The 20,581-nt window shown below is 38.8% G+C and overlaps 2 protein-coding genes across 2 annotated transcripts; one reads left to right on the top strand and one right to left on the bottom strand.

The window, feature by feature from the left end:
* Positions 1–2,529: 2,529 nt before the first annotated feature.
* On the top strand, positions 2,530–12,391 carry LOC147856595 (nuclear pore complex Nup85-like protein). The gene is made up of 16 exons (XM_087329238.1): positions 2,530–3,013; positions 3,565–3,652; positions 3,758–3,865; positions 3,945–4,028; positions 4,126–4,197; positions 4,276–4,332; positions 4,424–4,543; positions 4,664–4,864; positions 7,762–7,872; positions 10,131–10,168; positions 10,251–10,512; positions 10,634–10,690; positions 11,385–11,590; positions 11,694–11,805; positions 11,917–11,973; positions 12,129–12,391. The coding sequence occupies exons 1-16, from the start codon at positions 2,607–2,609 to the stop codon at positions 12,321–12,323; spliced, it is 2,175 nt and encodes a 724-aa protein (XP_087185364.1). The 5' UTR covers positions 2,530–2,606; the 3' UTR covers positions 12,324–12,391.
* Positions 12,392–18,350: 5,959 nt separating this feature from the next.
* LOC147856594 (uncharacterized) lies at positions 18,351–20,581 on the bottom strand. Its single transcript, XM_087329070.1, has 2 exons — positions 19,435–20,581; positions 18,351–19,254 (listed from the first exon to the last, which is right to left on the bottom strand). Exons 1-2 carry the CDS (start codon positions 20,389–20,391, stop codon positions 18,652–18,654), a joined length of 1,560 nt encoding a protein of 519 aa, XP_087185196.1. The 5' UTR covers positions 20,392–20,581; the 3' UTR covers positions 18,351–18,651.

Raw genomic sequence — 20,581 nt, 5'->3', positions numbered from 1 at the left:
ATCTCTTAACTCATTGAATTGGCATCTGAATAATGTTAAGACCCTCAAACATATTATATTGTGTGGACTTAACGGTACGTCACATCCACCGTCCGCCAATAAATCGGATTCCTAAGACGTCATTCCGACGCCGAATCACTAATCTCGTCACTGCTTGATCGTCCCATTCATGATTCATGATGTAAAACGAAGCCAAGCTTGATCATAATACATTCCTTTTCAAAACTGTGAATTTGGCTCGGCTACTTCTAGCTACGAACGGCTTCGATTGTGCAAACCGATGTCTTAGGTTTCCTCAATTCCCTGCTTATGAATGACGCGGCGTATTTCTTTCGAGACGAGGCTTCCAAAGCACATGAATTAGCTAATTAGAACTTATGTACTATTCCTAAGTGAGGGCATAACATCCCAAGTTCCCTCATTGAAACACCATCCGTTACGATTGGAACATCTAGAATTTTGAGAGGGGTTAGGGACACGTATACGAATTCGAGCGATCATCACGAAGATCAAAGTTTGATATGGCGGCACCTACGTTCAAAATCAACGTCAAATACATAGGAAAAGTCACTTACTGTACCTATATACGAAACAAACCTTTCCAATACTTGTCGTCACAACTAAAATGGCATCGTAGCCATCGTACGAATATCACGGCTAGCTAGGCAATGATATACGTCCGAATTCAAAGCAGATCACAAAGTCAAATTCCACGCGCAATCCTTCTAAGCGTACTCTCGGTATAAAACCAAGAGAATTGAATTCCCAATACGTACGGCCTATATAACGTGCGGGATGCTACGACGGGAAGCAAAGGAGACACGAATGTCACGATCCATACGATGTCTATTGGCTTTGGTGCATTGTTCAGATATGTATTCATTTTGTTTATTTATTCCTTATCGATGCCAAAAATGCTTGCGTATATTATTTGCTCCGTGCTTACGATGATTGATAATATTGGAGTATGGGGTTGAGCACCCGTTCTTTGTGCTTATTAATTTGAGTTCTAACCTCGTTTCAGATTCTCGTCTCTCGTATGCTCTATGCATCGAATAAGCATGCTTGGTTTTGGAGCTAGTTCACAGTGCTTCTCCGCTCGGCCGACAGAGTTTGTGAACGTCTTCGAGCCTTTGTTTAATATTTCGGAACTCTTACGCGATACTTATCGGCAAAAGATTGTTATGCAAAGCACGAAGAAGGCATTACGGCGCTCGAAGTGTCCGGGTCGCCGGATGTGTTGAAGCGAGGTGATACAAGGGATCTCCCCCCTTTTCTATAATTGATAGCAAAAGTGAGAGCGAGCTCCGATGATGATGTCAACGGTATACCACTACGAATTACGAGGTTGCGTCGGCCCTCGCAGAACGGTTTATGAGTATGAGGCAATGGCTCGCTCATTACGTCCCTTTGAAGTCCACGATAACAACTACTAATCCATTTATAGGTGCTTCTCTGCTCGGTCGACAGAGTTTGTGAACATCTTCGAGGCTTTGTTTTATATTTCGAAACTTTTACGCGATACTTATCGGTAAAGAAGGCATTAGGGCACTCGAAGTTTCCGGGTCACTGGATGTGTTGAAGCGAGGTGATACAAGGGATCTCCCCCTTTTCAATAATTGATAGCAAAAGTGAGAGCAAGCTCCGATGATGATGTCATGGGTATATCACTACGAATTACGAGGTTACGTCGGCCCTCGCAGAACGGTTTATGAGTATGAGGCAATGGCTCGCTCATTACGTCCCTTTGAAGTCCACGATAACAACTACTAATCCATTTATAGGTGGGTCAGTGAGATAATAGGCTACCCACTAAGTGCAAACCAACAATGGATAGATGCATAAAGGACCAATATACCAACTCGTTCATTGACCGTTGTTTTGGAAATACTCATGACTTGATACAATCTTGCTCGATGTTTCAGTGAAATATTTTTGAAGTTTTGAGAGAAGAGTAAATTTTGATCACTAGGGTTATTACGGGAATCCAATTGAACAACCATAGATACTCTTTTAAGTACAATTTCCTATCAATACATGAATGGAAAAACATTGGAATACCATTACATTTTTAGTTACTCCTCCATAGGCCCTCAAGCATTCATTACTTCCTTGTATACCTTTCTTAATGAGCTCTATCCTATGGTTAGTATATCTCTCCTACTTCCAATAGGGCAGGACATAGGCAGATGAAGAGGGAGGGAGGGGGGACAACAAACAGAACCGAGGGGGATACGTGGGGGATCTGGAACACCCTTGCATTTTGCTTTATTATGCCATACCCCTATTTCTTCCATTATCTCCCCCAAAAATACATTTACTCCAGCTTCCCTGCTATCTCCGAGAAAGACTCGATGCATCTTGAAATACCCTTGCATTTTTTTGGTTGAATTTCCCAATATGCCCCTTGGTCGGCCAGGGGTATGTCGGGGAATAAAGTAAAGGCCGCCTCAGATGATACATAACTATCTCTTATAGTATGTACTGTAACCTACCACTGCTACTGCTACTACTACTACTGCCTGTATGCTGTACTCGACTTGCTACTACATATTCTGTGCTGCATCAACAGAGAGCGGGACGCAATCGGGCAGAAACCCTAGACAATGCCTGGCTGGCCAGAAAGCGATGCTCCTTCTCTGCAACCGAACCACAGCCAGAAATCTTTGATCCCTCTCCATCGCCATAACCAGAACCAGAACCAGAACCAGAGCCATGGCCTCCCTCCTCACACTTCACCAAACGTTTCCATCTCTTGGGGTCTGGGCAATCGGCTCAGAATCTCTTATCTTCACTCGGAGGAGCAGGGCGCCCCTCCATCTTCTTCACTTCCTGGTTGTAAAATCGTGGAAGTGAAGGTTGGATCGAATGAAAACGATGGTGACGATGATGTTACCAGCTCTGCAAACCGTAGATTGCTTTACGATTCTATTGCTCCTTTTGCGTTGCTTCAGAGCCGACGAAAACAGGTGGTTCTTCAGTCTGGAGGCTCCTTACCGTTACCATCCGACTGGTAATCTAAGATTAATCATAATCCACTTTCCTTTCTGCTGCCAAGCTATATGTTTAGATGAAGTAAAATCAAGCAAAAAATTTGGTTGCGTAATTTGAGACTAACTAAGCTTACATAAGTGGACTCTTATCTCTTTTGATGCGTTTCTAACTTAAGATTGATGGATTCGGCAAGTTAATTTTATTTTCGTTGCTAAACTGTATGTTTACGTGACATAAAATCAAGCAACTCTTCGAATTCGTCGTGTAATGCTTAAATGAATTAAGCTTCAGTAATTTCTGCGTATCCCTTTTGGTTTGTTGCTAAGCTGCATACATTGAGATAGATAACACTTTCATAAGTTAAGCCGACCTCTCTATCTTCACGGTATCTCTTTAGATGAAGTAAGCTTCTTTGAGGTAGGTAAACTTATCTCATTTGATTTGTTTGTTAAATTGCAAAACGGAGAAGCTACCATGAAGAAAATTGCATAAATGTGTTTATTTCTATGGAGATTGCATTAGTCTTTTGCAGACAGATTTATTTTGCTTGACAGAAATTTTCCTATGTAGGTGGGAAAGTGTACTCGAGTACAGTCGCAGCATAAGTGCAATCCTTGGACCAGCAATTAAACCATCAGAAAAAGGAACAAAAGAGATTGTGTGTTTTAAAACTTGCTTTTTATTTAATTCTTAAATCTGGTAAAAGAAAAAACTATGGCTATAGCCTAAAATGATCCCAATCTCAGATTTGTTTAAATCTTAGGAGACACGATCCACTTTGGTAAAGGCTATCTGGGATCTCTTGGAGATCGTTTTTGTGGATAAACATGCATCATCATGGATAACTGAACAGCTTTTTAGCTGGTTGGAGGTAGCTCCTCTATTTTCCTCTAATGAAAATATGCTATTTATACCATTGGCGTTGTTCTTAATGCTGTCAACCTTGTTAGAGCTATGATCGAGTGCTTTCAAGAGTGGAACCAACCATCCAGTTCAAGCTTGCAAGTTGTCAAAACAAATTCCTCAACATGGAGGTAGCCATTCAAAGTTGTCTAAATTGTTGAATCTAATAAAAATATCAATTTTTTAATAATTTCTGTGGAGAGGTTTTGAACTCATTTTACTTTCCAGTTTCCAGAAGATGATGCAGACTATTGGGATTGCATAGCATCAGCTCTTTCTGTTGGATGGCTTGATATTGTGGTATGAATTATATGCTTTCGTTAATCCATAGACTTTTTATCGTCATTTTTCCTTAGGGTTATTTGTTGTGTGACACAGGTAAAATGTTTAAGGATGCATGGTTCTTATCAGCACAATCAAATAGATGACCGGCAGGTATTTTTTTTCATGTTTTTGCTCCAAACTGATTCTGATGATTTCAATACTGCATATTTTAAAAGGAGATTGACATAGTTGATTAATCCAGACAGAGAATGGCTTAGTAGAGGCTGTTGCTGTCTTAATCTCCAAAATGCCACGATTGCGGCCAAGTACTACAGATGAGAAGCTAGGGATGACGTACAATTTTAAACCAGAATTTTCCAAGGTATGCAGATTTCATATCTTTTTGCCTGACTGACGTTTTAACTCCATTTAAGTGGAAGACATTTTAACTAGTTTCTTTTTTTGGGCTTATGACTTTGTGTCTGTTTGTTTGTTTATAAAGGCTTGGGACAAATGGCGCAATCAAATTATAAAACTGAATAGGAGTTCATTCTGGTCTGACTGTACGCACCAAGGCACCTTAGCTGGCTTAAAAAAGTTGCTGTTAGTACTACTTGGGGATGTTGATACACTTTCTACAGCAACGACCCATTGGATGGAGCTTTTAGTTTCACATTTTCTATTTATAAGGCCCTTTCTGGTGGTAAATACTTTGCTCCTCATTTTAAGTAATTAAGGAAACTGTATTTGTTAATTAAGAAAACTGGGTCTATAGACATATCTTCAGCTATAATGAAAGCCAGAAGAGTGAGACACACACACATCTCTATCTCTCTCTCTATATGTATCTCTTTCTCTCTCTCTCTCTATATATGTATATGTATATCTATATGGTATGCTTATATAGTCATTGCCTGTACATTTATCTGTGTACATATATGTACATACAAACATACATATAATATACATGCATGTATAGTATATATAGATATGATCGTGTATGTGATGAACATAACGCTCATAACTTCCCTCTAGGCTGAACACATATGTATATGGATATCTATGGCATATGTTTGGATAAGTACAAATGCAGTAGTATCAACCATAGAATCTTACCAAATCAAGGGGTTTCACAACATCAAGATGCATCATTGAAATAATAAATTCCCCACTTCAGCGTTTGGGTATTGGGACAAACTCTTATTATCTGTATATAACCATTCAGACAGTCTGCTCCGATTGTAAATGATTTGCTGTTTTGCGTGGGTACTGTTTACAAAATCATTTGGAAATTTCAAGGGTTGAAGCATTTGGCCAGGTGTCATTGATCTAATTTGTATCTTGCTTCCCAAAGCTCTTGAAAAATGTTTTCTATTGACTGGAGATTATGGAACATGTTTTTGCTCAAATCTGAAAACTGCTTTTTTGTACAATTTCAGTGAACAATTATCCTCTTCTTTCCTCTTGAGGTCTTGTTTGATATCGTAGGTCATTCTGGCCTCATGGGATTGTGTAATAATAGGTCATATCAAATGCTTTTCCCCACACCACCATCGGCAACACAGACATGGTAGGGCCACAAAATAATTGGTATGATGAGGGTTTTATGTGGTACAAGGAATGTTCCAACATGAATTGACCTTAAGAATTTGTACACATGAGCAAGCAAGAGCAACCTTCTCATGCGTTTTGAGGAAGAAGAAGAGTCCATATTTGGCTAGATTTGAAAGAGGTTACTGGTTGTTCCTTGGCCATGAAAATAAAAGAGCATGGAAAATGTTTAACAAGAGGTAATCTAGGACACAACTAACTTCACCTCAGGCTTGGCAAGAATATGTAAAGGTACTATATGACATTTGCGAGCAACACCCCTTCACCAACCCACGGGGCTCACACTCGTGGGAATTCACCTTTTTACTCCACAAAGGGGACAGATGCCATTCATCGGAATTGGACAGAACATACCATTGTACCAACATTTAAGAGTAAGGATCCCATGATACCTATGAACTATTGGATAACCATGATTGGCCATTACTTGGCCAAACAATTCAGCTCAAACCTAGCGTTTGAATTCGGGTGTATGTGCAAAGACAAGAATTTGTTTGTTCAGCAGAACAGGCAGGTTTTGAGAAGGGTCCACCACTTTGGATCATATAATGGCCCTCTGAGCCCATTTTGGAAAAAATAGTCCATAAGAGGAGAATTTCTTGCTGCTTTGGGGATTTTCAGAAATCTTCTGAAATTTTACTGTGTTGGTCACATGCAATGGAGACTCTATGCACTATATGAATTGATGGCAGGAAAAATGTGTGTTCCTCATGGGTTTGTTGGAGGTTGCGGCTAGCATGATTGGAGTAAAATAAGGATGCCCACTATCACCCACACTCTTCTTTGGTTTTGATATAGATGGGGTATCTAATTACATAGAGGGATTGGGTAGTCCAGGAGTATGCTTGGCGGGGATAGCCATACCAACGTTATTATATGCTGATGACATTTTATTACACATTCTTACACATCTAGGAGGCTGCTTGTGTGCATCTTTCTCATGGATCTATAGCACTCAGTGCCTTTGAAAGACATACAGTTTTAAGAACCGTGAACTAAATTGCGATAATTTGATGCCCTTTAACACAGTCTCTTCTCTATAGAGTAGAAACTTGAGGTATTGAGCCTTTATAGGGCATATAACTAGACAGATTTGGAGAGACCTTTAGTCTAGATGATTACCTGCATGATAAGAAGCAAAGCATTAACTCTAGGAGATAATGCAGGTGGAGATGGGATCAATATTCCAATAATGACCAAGGAAATGTTCCGATCAATGACTGGTAACCACCTGATTTGGGAGCTCCCGCAGGAAAGGCTCTCAAGACTGACACTTATGCCATCAAAACAGCTAACTGAACATGAAGATAATCATGGTTGGTTTGCTGAAATGCAAGATTTGTTCCAATCACATAACATAAATATAAATGCTCTATCCCTGGCTTTAGGTAATTGCATACAAAGACCAATGGTTCTTGGGATTTTTCTTGCCAGAAACAATCAACTGATAAAGAATGACATAGAGAGTTGAGGATTGACAATATAATGACAACAATCATCAACAAAAGAATGAACTATCGCAACTTTCCACTGCTTCATGACTTTTTCTCATGCTATGAATCTGTTAAGGGTTACATAGAGTAGGATCTTGAGCACAACACTCAAAAGAGGCTATAATCGATTGGGCAATAGCAATTTGTCAAGTAGGCCATGTCCATTGGGACCAAGACCTTGACCTTGTCATCAACTGATAAAGGCCATTATCAGTTGACATTGAAGATGCTTCCCTCTCTTCAAGACTTCTCCGTCTTGGATCTGCCCATGATGGAGATCTTTTCAAGGCAGAAGGTTCAGTCCATCTAAATGCAGAACCTTATGTGCTAAGTGAATGAGATTCATTATTACCTTAGACAATTCTACTAGTTTAGTTATATTTATTTTGGTTGATTGTTCTCAAAGATGTATCTCTCATTTGGTCTCATAGTACATTTTGGCCTCTCAAAAAGACATTCATATATCTTTTTTCTTTCTCTTTGTAAATTGGTACAGGTTTCTGAAGGGATTCTAGGACTGGCGAGAAAATGTGTGCAACTCAAAGCACCTGCAGAAAATGACTTTTTGTTTGAGCTTTTACTGGGCATTCTTGGAGAGAACACACAGGTATATTTGATGCTATCTATACTACCATGGTCATGGATGAAATATAATATTAAAATCTTGTAGAGCGCATATTCCCATGATAATTTGATGACTCAAATGTTGGAAGTTGGTTTTGTTAAGCCTACACACATCTAGATTATTCTTCAAGTTTAGTGAATTTTCATTTTTAGCACTCGAATTTTCAGATTTCCTAATATTGCCTTGTTGAGTACATAAGTGATCGTTGATCAATGTTATGATGAAACTTACATTAGGTCAACAGCCCTAGCTTTATATAGCTATCCGATTTTTTGTCCAATATATAATAAAGGATGAACTGTTTGGGCATCTTTTTGATGCAAATTGCAATGATTCAAAAGCCAATCGTTGCACTACAACTAGATAGCAGTAGATGTAATGAGAAAATTTTCAATGGGGTTGTTGTGTCATTTTAGGATTAATTCTGAATGATGAGGCTCAATGTGTCATTTTGGAAATGATCTTTGACTTAATTGGTGAAAGATTTGCTGAGTACTTCATAAAACTCTTTGTTGTTGATTAGAAGAAAAATATATGTGTATGTGATGGTGCTGCAGAAGTTTTGGAGGCAGATTCTTTTCATGGTTATTCTCCCTCGTCTATTCTAATTCATATTGTCTGATGAGTTGGCAGTCTGTAAGATTAGTCAAGATTCTACATGTGACTGGGAATAAGGAATCAGAATCCTCCATCCACTTGCGAAGCGCAAATCACAGGAAATGTAGTGTAGTTGGGTCTACCATTCCTGTGCTCCTGTCCCCGTCTTATGACTAGAGCTGGTTAAACAAAAGCCTATACTGGTAAGCAGTAAAAGGCCTAATTCACCTCCTTCCCACTTTTGCTCTGAAAGGATGTTAAAGGTGTAAAATTAAATGAGGAAACAGTAGGTGAAAATATAGTCCATGATAAATTTTCCCTGATCAGATCCTGCTGTTAGTTGATGAACAAAGTCATGTATTGTTCCGTAAACTTGGGAAGGTTACGAATCCCATGCTTAGTCTCGAATGAGAACATTAGATTGTTTATGCATAGTTTAGGGAAATGCTGTTGTGCCCCTTGGAGATGGAGATGCATTTCTTTCCAGACCACCATCTTTTCACATTGATGATAATGACTTCCTAGTAATACTAAGCTAATGGATGCACATCTGTCTGGCATAAAAAGGTCATTGACATGCCCATAACCTCATCACATTAACAGTAACGGAGATAGCTAGTATTTCCATTCAGATTACCGCATATCAGTGTTGTAATGCAATGTGTTATAAATAGATCTGAACATTGAGAAGTTCGAATATTATGAACATATACAACAGGATTTTTTATATTAAAATTAAGAAAACAATTCTGAAGCACAACTTGATTTATGAATCATTTGATGTTACATTATAAATGGTTCACTGATGGATATTGAAAATTTATCTTTATGTTTTATTTTCAAATTCTAGTAAAAATGGCTAAAACACCTGGATGATCACAATATGTTTGCAGCTCCTACCCCTGCAATCATAAACATGCTTGTGCAACTGATTTTATTCATGTTGCTAAGAATTATATAGCTGTACTTGACCTACATATTCCCATCCTACTTCCATTATCAGAGTCAAATAATAGAGTAGACCCTTCAGTAGACAATCAACATTCCAAAGATTGATGAGAGTCCAACAAGGGAGCAAGAGACATTATGAGAATGCGAAAGCCTTCATTGCATTTCTGTGATTTGTAAGAACTTTCTTTTCTCCTGCCCGTTTCCCTTCCTGAGAATTGAGTGACGAACCAAGTGGCTTAGGCTTGCTGTTGTGACAATAGGATTTTTTCATTCATACAGCTCCTGAATCCCTGAAAAAGATGGCTAAAATGTTCTGAAGGTCCTATCCAGGATGACTATTGTGAGTTCTTGGATTTAATTATTTGACTACTCTATGTTTGATTATTGAAGCCCAGTGGAAAGGTTTCTGGTGAGGCCGAAATGTTTCAAGAGCTGTTTTGAGGCGAAAAATGTCCGAGGAAACGTTTTCATTTCTGAAATTTTAAGTGATTTTATGGTCATCATTAAGATACACACACATTGCACTTAATTATTAAGAATTCCAGAGAAACACTGTTACGCAAGAAAATTGTTTATACATGAATATGTTGCTTTTCTTAATTGGTTTTTTCTTGACAACTGTGTTATGTTTTAAATCTATTTTGTAAGATTAGTTGACATGTTGTCAAGATCTGAAAGATATATATTTGCAGGTGGTGCTTATCGAATGTCGTAAACTTTTTGACCCATGGTAATTATCTTAATGTAATCATTGATCTGAATAGTTTTGTGAATTCCACTGATATGTGAACCTTCCTTCTTATCTTTTATAGGATGATGACCCACATAGTGGAACTGTTATCAGCCCGAAATATTCAGGCTCAAGATTTTCTTTTAGGAGAAAGGGAGGAGCTTGATGGCATTAGTTTGGAAGAGCATCATCGGCTTGTATATGCACAGCTACTGTCTTCACATCCTTGCACATGGCAGTTGGCTCCGTTATATTTAGCATCATGTCCCAGAAAAGGACAAGGATTCTTGGAGAAGCTGCTGCTCATGCAACCAATCTCTGACCACACTCAAACACATCTGAAAGTATGCATTGAGGATACTATGGTTCTTTGGTAATTAATAATAAATTGTAATCTCCAGGAGAAAAATATCCAAATTTCTGCGTCTAAGATAAAAGGTTCTAACAAAGTTGGGGTTTTGGCAGGTTCTTGATATTTGTCGTATGTATGAACTTAGACATGTTTCAGAAAAGTATATGCAGGTAGGTTTCTCATCTTAACTTCCAGTAATCATGAAATTTTATCTTGTGAGATATCATTTAGTCTCTTTGGTGAACTCTGTGAAATGATGCCTTTTCCTTACAGTCTATCTGTCTCAGTAAAACCTACAACTAAATGGTTTCCTTATCTCCCATTATGGCATGGGTAACGAAGCTAATCTATCTGTGTCATAAAAAATAATTTCATCCTTTCATCGTAGACACAGATTTTTGTAATTTTCTGCTATAGATAGATATTTTTTATTGTCCAAAGAGAGGCCAATATTGACCCACAGGACCTACCTAAGTACAAAAGTTATCTTGATGTGTCTCCTTCCTAAAAGGGGATATTCATACTTTGAAGCACCAAGTCTTGGAAATTCTGTAGTGATGCGTCAGAGTCACCGATCTATGGCATCTTCTATATAGCAGGAACCAGCACCATGACTTAATCCCTAGAAAATAATGATATTTCCTTTCTGGGGTATTGTATATAGTCAAAATATGTTCATTTAACATTTATTAATATTATTACCGTATGTTGATTTTGTGCTGAAAGAAGTTTACCTGAAGCCTAAGATAGTTGAGGGCTAGCCTATTACATAATCATGGCTTTATGAATAAGATTGAAATCAAAATCCTTTTTTACTGATAGCATTTCAATAAAAAGCTACAATAATCCTATTTTTGACGGCAGATTATAGGTGTACATTATTGGAAGCAAGGGAGAAAAGGAATGGGAATCTCTTGGTTACAACGTGCGCGTGATTATGGCCGATTGTCTGCTGCAGCTAATGAGTTGCTTACCTTAGTATCCCAGAGAAATGTGGGGGAACTTGAAGGTCTGATTGACCTCTTAGGACCTCAGTTTGAAGGATTTGGGGGGCTTGGGTTCTTGCACAGGTTTGATGTTTTATTATTATTGTTGTTGATAGTAGTCATTATTGACTGCTAGTTCCATTATGGGCGTTTCACAGTAATTGTTTTTCCTGGTTGGTGAACTTAGGTTTCGAGATTTTAAAGTCTCCTTTTACAATTTCCAAGATAGTAAGGTCAACTTTGCAAGTGTTGATTTGCAAAATACAACTGGGAAAGAAGCAGCGAGACGGTTGATGCTAGTAGGATACATGGGTCTTTAAAATTTCTTAAATGAGAATTCCAACAATTTTTTTTGGTATTGCCCTTATTCTCAACTAGAAGCTTGACTTTGTATTTTTCCTTTAATGCAGCTAATGAGAGGTTCTGTTACACCACAGAAGTTTGTTCTCCCGCTTCTGCAAGATGCAGTAAGTTTATATGCTCAATAGTTTTTTTATTAGGAGGATGTGAATTTAGCTTTTAGATTTACCTGGTTATGTGGAGCAGTGCCTTTTCTAATATCATCATATATGAAGGCTTTATTATGCTCACTCCCTAAAACCCTTCATTATTTTTTGTGCAGGTTGAATTGCTGGAATTCAATGGAGAAGTCCTACTGAATGCAGCCGAGACAAACTCACTTCTACTGAAGTTGCAGAATTTGTTCATATGTACAGGGAATGATGAACTAGATTCCTTGGACAAGTCCAGTAAATCGGTGCAAAGTATAAGGCTGGCACTTGCATGTAATTTGGGAAGATCGATATTGAAAGAATAGATAGATACAATGACATATACGTGTACAACAGTACTTAGTGAATAGAAAAAATAGAAGGGTTTTACAGATGTGGGGTGTTTGTATTGAGGTTCTTTATCATTGATTATTTCACCTAAAAGTAGAATCACTCTTGAAGAGATGTTATTAAATGTCTTTTCTCCTTCGGCGGGTGGAAGCCATAAACAGGTCATTCATACGGTACAAAAGAATTACTCTTCCATTGTACCTAGTGTAGTTAGATAAAGATCGCAATGTATAACATGCGTTTTTTGTGCTGCATTGCTCTTTCATTAGATGATGATATTACACAAGTTTTATGGTAATCTGGAAAGCAATGCTGTACCAATTGTCTGCACTAGTGGCAGAAGAGTATGGATTCAGCAGGATGTTGCTTTAATGTTGTTTCATCTTTATGTTTGCAGTGCAGGGGAGGACTGTTGCATGGGGAAACCATCTCCTTGCAAACTTAGAGAACGTGTTTTGTAGTACGAAAAATTTACGCAACACTAGATATACATTGCATGCTTGGATGTGTGTGCACCAATGGATTTGTGAAGTATACCAAAGATGAATACATCTATATCTATATATTATACACATACATTCATTCATATGTACCATTATGATCTTTGTAATGGCCCCTAGTGCTGTCAGCTTTGAAAGCCAGTGCCTACAAATCAAGAATATGCAGCCTATGGTTCTAGCTATTACGAGTAACATAGTAGAGGGATTATGCTTGACCTCAAGCTGCCATAATGTGTACTGTTGTGGTCATTGTAATAGTTCTTGCAAAATGGAGTGAGTTCCAGTGAAGCCTCAAGGATTGTCAACCTTGAAGCCTAACAATTGCATGCAACTCAAGGAAATGACCCTACCAACGTATCTTAGTTTGTGGGACTAACATCGGAGGAGTGCTGAGAAGTGACATACTATGGTCGATACTGATTGATCTCAAGATGTAGAGCCCGGTAAGAAAATGTATGCGTGTCTACGTTGTTATCCAACCGTTTTATGGTGAAGAGTTGAGCCAAACATGTGAAATAAAATGATTACAACAAACTGGGATTCTTATGAAGTGTCAAGGGTTGTCGAATAACTGCCTGCGAAATAAAGAGAAAGAAACAATTGTATCTAGCTGTTGGGGCGTACAATGACTGGATGCAGCATGCATGACATGGCAAAAGTCAACAAAGGCGTGAAAAAAGAAAACGAGCGAAGGGAGTTCCAAAGCAAGGGAGGGAAAGGGGGTCACGCAGGTGAATGATGCATGAATGCATGCATGCATGTGATGGGGGTGGGCCTGCTTCCTTCTTCTTCTTCTTCTTCTTCTTCTTTTTGTTTTGGAAACTTGCTCCACTTTTTGCACTTAAAAAAAAGTGTAAATCGAATGAGACGAGGGGAAGACGTGGGGTACTGCTACTAGTTGTGCGTTCCAAAGTGCAGAAAACACATACACACACACATTCACAAAAGAAAATGAAAGAGGAAACCACCTCCACCATCTTTAACTTTGCACTAACATCCCCCAATATTGGTAACGAATTTCTGTTGCTAGCTAGAATCATCATCCTTCACTATCAGGACACCAATCAAGTCGGTATGAATCCCCTCCCCCTAGTGCTAGTGGCCATGTTTCTCTTGTTGTGCACATGCACCACCCTCACATGCTCATCAGTTTCTCCATCCCACAGTATCACCCCTAGTAGCAGCCCTACATCCAGAGTTGTGGTCAATAGTACAATGGGAGGGATCAACATGACATGCTCATCGGGCTATCAGGCTCTCTTTAGTGTGTGTCAGAATGCTAGTTACATCCATGACACTTCACTGCACCTTTGTTGTGACCAGTTGTCGACTTCGTTTTTGACAATACCCGACTGCTATTGCCAGTTCACCGACGAAAGCCTCATCATGAATGGCACGGCGTTCTATTCGGATGCTGTCAATCTCTGTGGACTCTCAGTGCCTCCTTCAATCACAGCATGCCTCCTCGACACTAATGGTAAGCATCATCTCAAGCTAGCTTAGCCTACAAATTTCTTTGAATTCTCCTTCCCAGCATTGTTATATTTGTCATTCACCTACTCTTAACCACAGTTTAGTTGGCACACTAGTAGTAAGTATATGCTTTACTTCACCATACAAACATACACACATCTATGGAAACAATATCATATATGAACATGCATACATAGATGCGTACAAACACATACAAAACATACATATAACTGGGAATGTGTGTTTGGATGTGTGATGCATAAATACCTATTCTGGGGCATGCATACACATGTGGAATAAGTCACAACATACATACAATCGGTTGTATTAGATATATGGCTCATCTGTGTAATCAATGCTCTTGTGTTTCCCTTCATTTACATTTGGTGTGATTGAGAGCCCGATCCAAGAAACCTGCAAAAAAAAAAAATAGCATTTTGAGCGCTGAATTAGCACTATATGAACTTTGATAGTAAGCTTCTTGCATAATTCATACAACGTCCAAGAGCTTTTAGAACACAGTACCCACACTCTAATTCTTAGTATAGATTAACCATTAATTTACCCATCTAATATCTAAATTGGAACTGTAAACATGGAGTAATGGTAGATCTTGTGCTCTGCAAAATTTAAGGTCAATGTAAGTTGAGTATCGACAAGTTACAAATTGCTCTTAAAATGTTGGCTTTACCAATGACATTTCAGATGTCGAAAGTTTTTTTCCCTACAACTTGAGTGTAGAAAGGAATAGTATATATCCCATTGAATGGCAAGGCAGGTATTCGTAGGATGATAAGTTTTGATAGGAAATATTTTAGACTCACCAATATCCACATAAATGAGATAGTTAGTGGTGAAGCTTGTTTTTCAACTTAACAGCCGACCACCCTAATGATTTCGACGTGTCTTTTTGTTAGAATTGGGAAATTTCAAGATCTAACAACTTCCTCTTTCAAGTTTTGGTATGAACAAATTAATACATTTTGTCTAGCTTTTGGTAACAAGTTAGTTTGTGATGCATTTTCCGATCAATCTTAAATTGAATACTCCAATCAGTCTAGGCTTACATACTACATGTGGTTGTCTGTTTTAGTGGTAGTGGTATAGGACTTGTTTCTTCTATTGCATTCTTCAGATAGGTTTCATCTCTGAAAATAAAAAAATTCTGAGGATGGTATTAGTAGCATTTCAGACTATTAATTCATATTAGTCTTCAAGATTTATCAAGATTCATTGGCCGTTGGATGGATAGTAGAGTTTGATCTCTGGTGCATATATAATTGCTTTTATTAATGTTCCTTGCTGGTGAAATTTGACCCCGGGAAAAAAAATGAATGGGAAATTTTATAGATCAAATGAGAATTGTATGGAATCTAATATAAAAGCAAGTAGACTCGGACAAAAGCTTTTATGAACACGTGTTAGGGCTTCTTATTATTGAATTGAGGAGGGATTGGAGGACTCTTGTAGGTTCAAAAGAGTAGTTTGTATTTTGAAGTAATCAACTTGGGAAATAGAACTGAAATATCCTTTTGTCGTTCGATCGAGAAGAATAGTAGTGGAGTTGGTGCCGATTTTCACACCACTATATGATTTGGTAATTAAATGTATGCCTTGCTTAAGGACTATTCTTCGTTTAAGAAGCAAGTAAAAGAGAAGGGATGATGCAGCCCAAATTGTCGTATCAAGGGGGAAGGAACCTGTTGTGACCAAGCCTAATGGTCTATTTTACAACCATAATCATGTGTATTATTGAAAGTGCATGATGACATTTGATCAAGTTCTCTAAGAGCTAATATCAAGAATTTTAAGTGAATGCAAGATCTCAAGATATTTGGACGAAGTCCAAAGTTTGCATTACAAAAGAAAGGAACCAAGAAATTCTATTACTTTTTACTAGACTGATGTCCAAAAGTGAGAGTAATTCTAGATTTAGCAAATGAATCAATGAACTATTGACATATCAATCGAAGCAATTGAATTGATAGATAATATACTAATACAGTTTTCATAACATGTTCTACTTAAACATTTAGCCTACTCCCCACACAAATGCATCTCGATGGCATGACATGTCTTATTGGGTTCATATTTATCTACAAAAGAAGTGAGAAAAAAACCAACAATTGCTCATGTGTTGTAAAATAGTGTTGTCAACTAAGAGACATAGCTACTCAATCTTTTAGATTAACTATGGTGCCTAGACATAGCTACTCAATACATGTTTATAATTATTGGTCAGGTGCTCATGTGTTGTAAAATAGTGTTGTCAATTAAGAGACATAGCTACTCAATCTTTTAGATTAACTATGGTGCCTATACTATACATCATATGTGGTTAAGACAATGTCTCAAAAAATTAGTTAAGGGTCATTGATACCTCTACTTTATTATGGTGCGTAGAGTATGCTTCATGTGTGGTAATTTATAATACGCTTACCTTACCCACCATTTCATTTCATATGCACACAATGTATGTTTGTGCTCGTGCCTTGATGTAAGCATGCAGTTTATTGACCCCATACTAATGAATAACATACATAGGCTCTGTTGTTCATGTTTTGCATATCATTTGATTAGTATGGAAATGATAAATAGTTTTAGTTTCTCTTATTTGTCTTTACGTGTTCTAACAACTAATTTGTTCTTAATGCCAAAAATGTTATTAGGGACAACAAATGAAACATCCAATTCTCCTTCACCGTCTGCAATATTTCCATCACCCTTTATTCCTTTCTCGATATTCTCTGCACCCCCAACTCCTATCTCGTCACCAAGTACGCGAGAAACAAGCAATATTCTTTCTAGTCGTGTTACAAATGATGTACCCAAGTTGACATCAACACTTATGTTTCTTCCACTAGTTGTAAATATATTCATCTGAGGCACAAAAAAAGGTCATCATTATGTAGAATTAGTATCACCATGTAATCATAAAAATATGTCTAGAATTTGGTGGAAAGGATACATGTAAGAATTAATGTTATAAACTTTAGTCTAAGGGATATGACGCCAATTAAATTCTTTAGATATGGCCTTTCTTTATCAAGTGCACCAATGATCAAATGCAAACCGAGCTTAAAAATGTCCCTATGACATAAAAGTTTCGTCATGGCCCTCTTTATTGGATTTGATTATCTTATTCTAATTTAACTTGATGAATTGTTTTTTGCTCACATCCTCTTCTACTTGTAAGTTATGATGAGGGTCATTCACATAAGCTTGAATGTCCACATGGGATTACTTCCTACATATGACTCTACTCAAGTGGAAGTTTCATATACAATCAATTTATCTATCAATAATCCTAGTCTCATCGATAACTCATTGACAACATGTGTGTGTGTACATTGGTTGAGAACCATGTTCCTTGAATCTTCTAGGTTTTCCATTGCCTCATGCAATATGTAGATGTAGCTTGATAATGTATTAACAAAAGAGGATAATTAGTGGGCCCAACAAATGAATGTTGTCATTATGTCAAGGCTTTAATGTCACATGCATTCAAGCAATTGACAATTTTACGTAGTTTAAATATATGAATGGGTTGTTGTTTAATGAGCTTGTAAATTTGTGGTATAGTAGTAAAATCAATTGCCATCGTTATTATCCTTCTAGCAAATGACAATTTATCTTAGTGATGTTATGGGAGGTTTCATTGTTGAATTATTATTCCAAGTAAAATGGTGTTGCAAAATTTCAACTATTCCCTAATAGAACAATGTTCTTCAATTGTTGTATTATAACCATGAAAACGTTTCAACTTTGTGCTCACATGAATGATTTCTAACAAAAAACGTCCATTGAATCACTATACATACCATGATTGCAAATTTTATTTACTAAGGTAAACCTATGGTAGCACATATAAGTTCAAGGTGACACACTATAACAACCAATAATTAATGTGTCCTATTATTATAATATCATAATCACAATGTAGTATGAGGATAAAGAGTGTTTTCAGCTTAATGTTCCAACCACAACAATGTCTATAAATGAACTAATATGGAACCAGCAAATATTGAATCACTGCCAAAGTTTGTTATATATTCATGGGGCCGCAAGGAATGATCATACACTTGAAACTTTGGTGCTGCAATTGTTGGACAACTCTTGAGGGGAGCTTGTTAGAACTTTTTTAGTTAAAATATTCTCTATACCTTAAAAGACTCATCATTTGTACGTACGTTTGCAAAAGGTACAAGCTTGGTAAAATGCTGATTTGGAAAGCTTCACTACAAGATGAGATCTAACAAAAAAGGATGGCTTGGCTTGGTGAAACTACCTATGTAACCAACTAAACCTACCTACATAACTAACTAACTAACTAACTGGCCCCAGGTGAAGGAGAGGGGAGAACCACAGAAATCTTACAGTTATCGGACCCGTGGAAGGTGGGGACGAATGCGGAATCGCAGTCCGTGTACACACCCTGGGCTGCCGCGAGTTCCAATAGCCTCGAGACCGTAACCGAGGACACATTTTGCGTACTTGATAATAGGACGAACTCGTTCTTGCTCGGCATTTCTTCTTCGATGGGTGCACACGAATAGAGAAGCAACGCGGAGTACTGTCTCACGGCTGCCATATTTACCAATGGCTCCAATGCTATGATCCGGTATGACTTGCTCAATGCCCGACCACCACGAGTTTTGTTACCATTCCCCATCTTTAGCTCCACATGAACATTAACTCCATTTGTAGTGGAGTTCTCGACAACCCCTGTGCCACTACTGATCGTGACAAGTTCCTCGCGGTGGTGGCGTCCTTGGTTCTTTAATGTGTCTCCAAGTGTACTGCCAGTGACACTACTGTCTTCTCCTCCTCCAGTGGTCGGAATATTGACAGGCGCAAACCTCTTGTATGAGGCATCCAGCATGTCCACCAATGGCCCCCCCATGCCACCCAGTAGATTCTGGATGCTCATCAGCTGCCAATAATGCAATGTAGTGGAAAGAACAACTAACACATTAATTAAAATTGGTAGAAAAAAATAGGGTTTGTGTGTGTGTGTTTCCATCACTGTATTAGAAATCCACATGTGTACACCTCTCTTTGATTCTCACACATTAATGGGGGGGTAAGGGGAGAGAGTGGCAATCTTACTTACCCGATCTGTCACCGATTTGATTTGCTCGTTCACGAGCGACACTGCCTCTTGCAGAAGCACGAGCAATGCGTTCACGGAAACCTCTTGGATGTCGACCGCATTAAATAGGAGATGGGAAGACACCTGGGTCACCAGAGCATTGGCATATGTCAAGTTGTTGATCATTACCCTACCGAACTCGCTCGCTTGCTCGGCAGCCAGGAGCACGGTAGACCGGAGCGAATAGAGCATGGATTGTGATTCTCTTTCAGAGATATCCGCAGGCTGCTGGCTGAGGCAGGCGGCGATGTGGGTGATGGTCTGCATGGATTGGGAGATGCCATCGAGGTGGTCATTCACGGCCTGGATGGAGACATTGACAGTGGAGGTAGCATCGATTAAGGTGGAGAAGTCATAGGACACGGACTGCGAGATCTTGTGGGCCACGGAGGAGATGCGGCGCAAAGCATGCCATAGGTGACTGTAGGAGGATGTGATGGCGCACATCCGGGCCGCGTTGGTGCAGATAGCCGAGGAGGAGTTGGCGATGCGTGCCAATGCTTGAAGGGGTTGCCGGCTGAACATGAGCGGGATGCCGGTGGATCGGATGGAGATGTCGGCCGTGGACGTGTCATTGTCTCGAAGGGTTACATTGAGATCGGTGCGAAGCTCATTACCTAAGCCAAGCTCGTATCGAAGCTTGTAACGTGCTGTCGAGCCAATTTCAAAGTATGTGCCGGAGAGGGCGGAGATGTCGAGGATCTGGTTGGGGGGAGGCGGGCAGGGAGAACGGGCCGACAAGGTTCGAGCACAGAAATTGTTGAGTGATGTATGGTTTAGTGGGCTGGATAAGGAAGGCAATGAGGGAGGAAGCGTCGGAGCGGTATCTAGGACTTGGCTTACGGCCGCCATTACCAACACCATCATAACAACCACCACCATCATCATTAAGGCTGTTGTATATTGTGTGACCATCATCCAAATTGTGTGTGTGTATGTTTATGTATATGGATTATTGGATAGATGGAGCTTCCCTAAGTAACTCTTATGATATAGATAATCTACTCATCCTCCATTCCATGCTAAAAAAATCCAATAGCTTCCTTAGCCCTCAGCAAATCATCAATAATAAGCTCACATACCTTCCATTAAAATACAAAACACACTT

The sequence above is a fragment of the Azolla caroliniana genome, unplaced genomic scaffold, assembly GCF_043228905.1.
Source record: "Azolla caroliniana isolate FFs.n. ecotype wild unplaced genomic scaffold, voAzoCaro1.0.p SCAF_13, whole genome shotgun sequence".
Classification (NCBI taxonomy): Eukaryota; Viridiplantae; Streptophyta; class Polypodiopsida; order Salviniales; family Salviniaceae; genus Azolla; species Azolla caroliniana.
This window is presented reverse-complemented; position numbering and strand designations above follow the sequence as displayed.

Excerpts from the sequence above, each read along its gene's own strand:
- LOC147856595 (XM_087329238.1), top strand. The coding sequence starts at position 2,607 with ATGCCTGGCTGGCCAGAAAGCGATGCTCCTTCTCTGCAACCGAACCAC. Across the intron at positions 11,591-11,693 it reads GGGCTTGGGTTCTTGCACAG|GTTTCGAGATTTTAAAGTCT; the intron begins GTTTGATGTTTT and ends TGGTGAACTTAG. Across the intron at positions 11,974-12,128 it reads TCCCGCTTCTGCAAGATGCA|GTTGAATTGCTGGAATTCAA; the intron begins GTAAGTTTATAT and ends TTTTTTGTGCAG.
- LOC147856594 (XM_087329070.1), bottom strand. The coding sequence starts at position 20,391 with ATGATGGTCACACAATATACAACAGCCTTAATGATGATGGTGGTGGTT. Across the intron at positions 19,255-19,434 it reads TCAAATCGGTGACAGATCGG|CTGATGAGCATCCAGAATCT; the intron begins GTAAGTAAGATT and ends CATTATTGGCAG.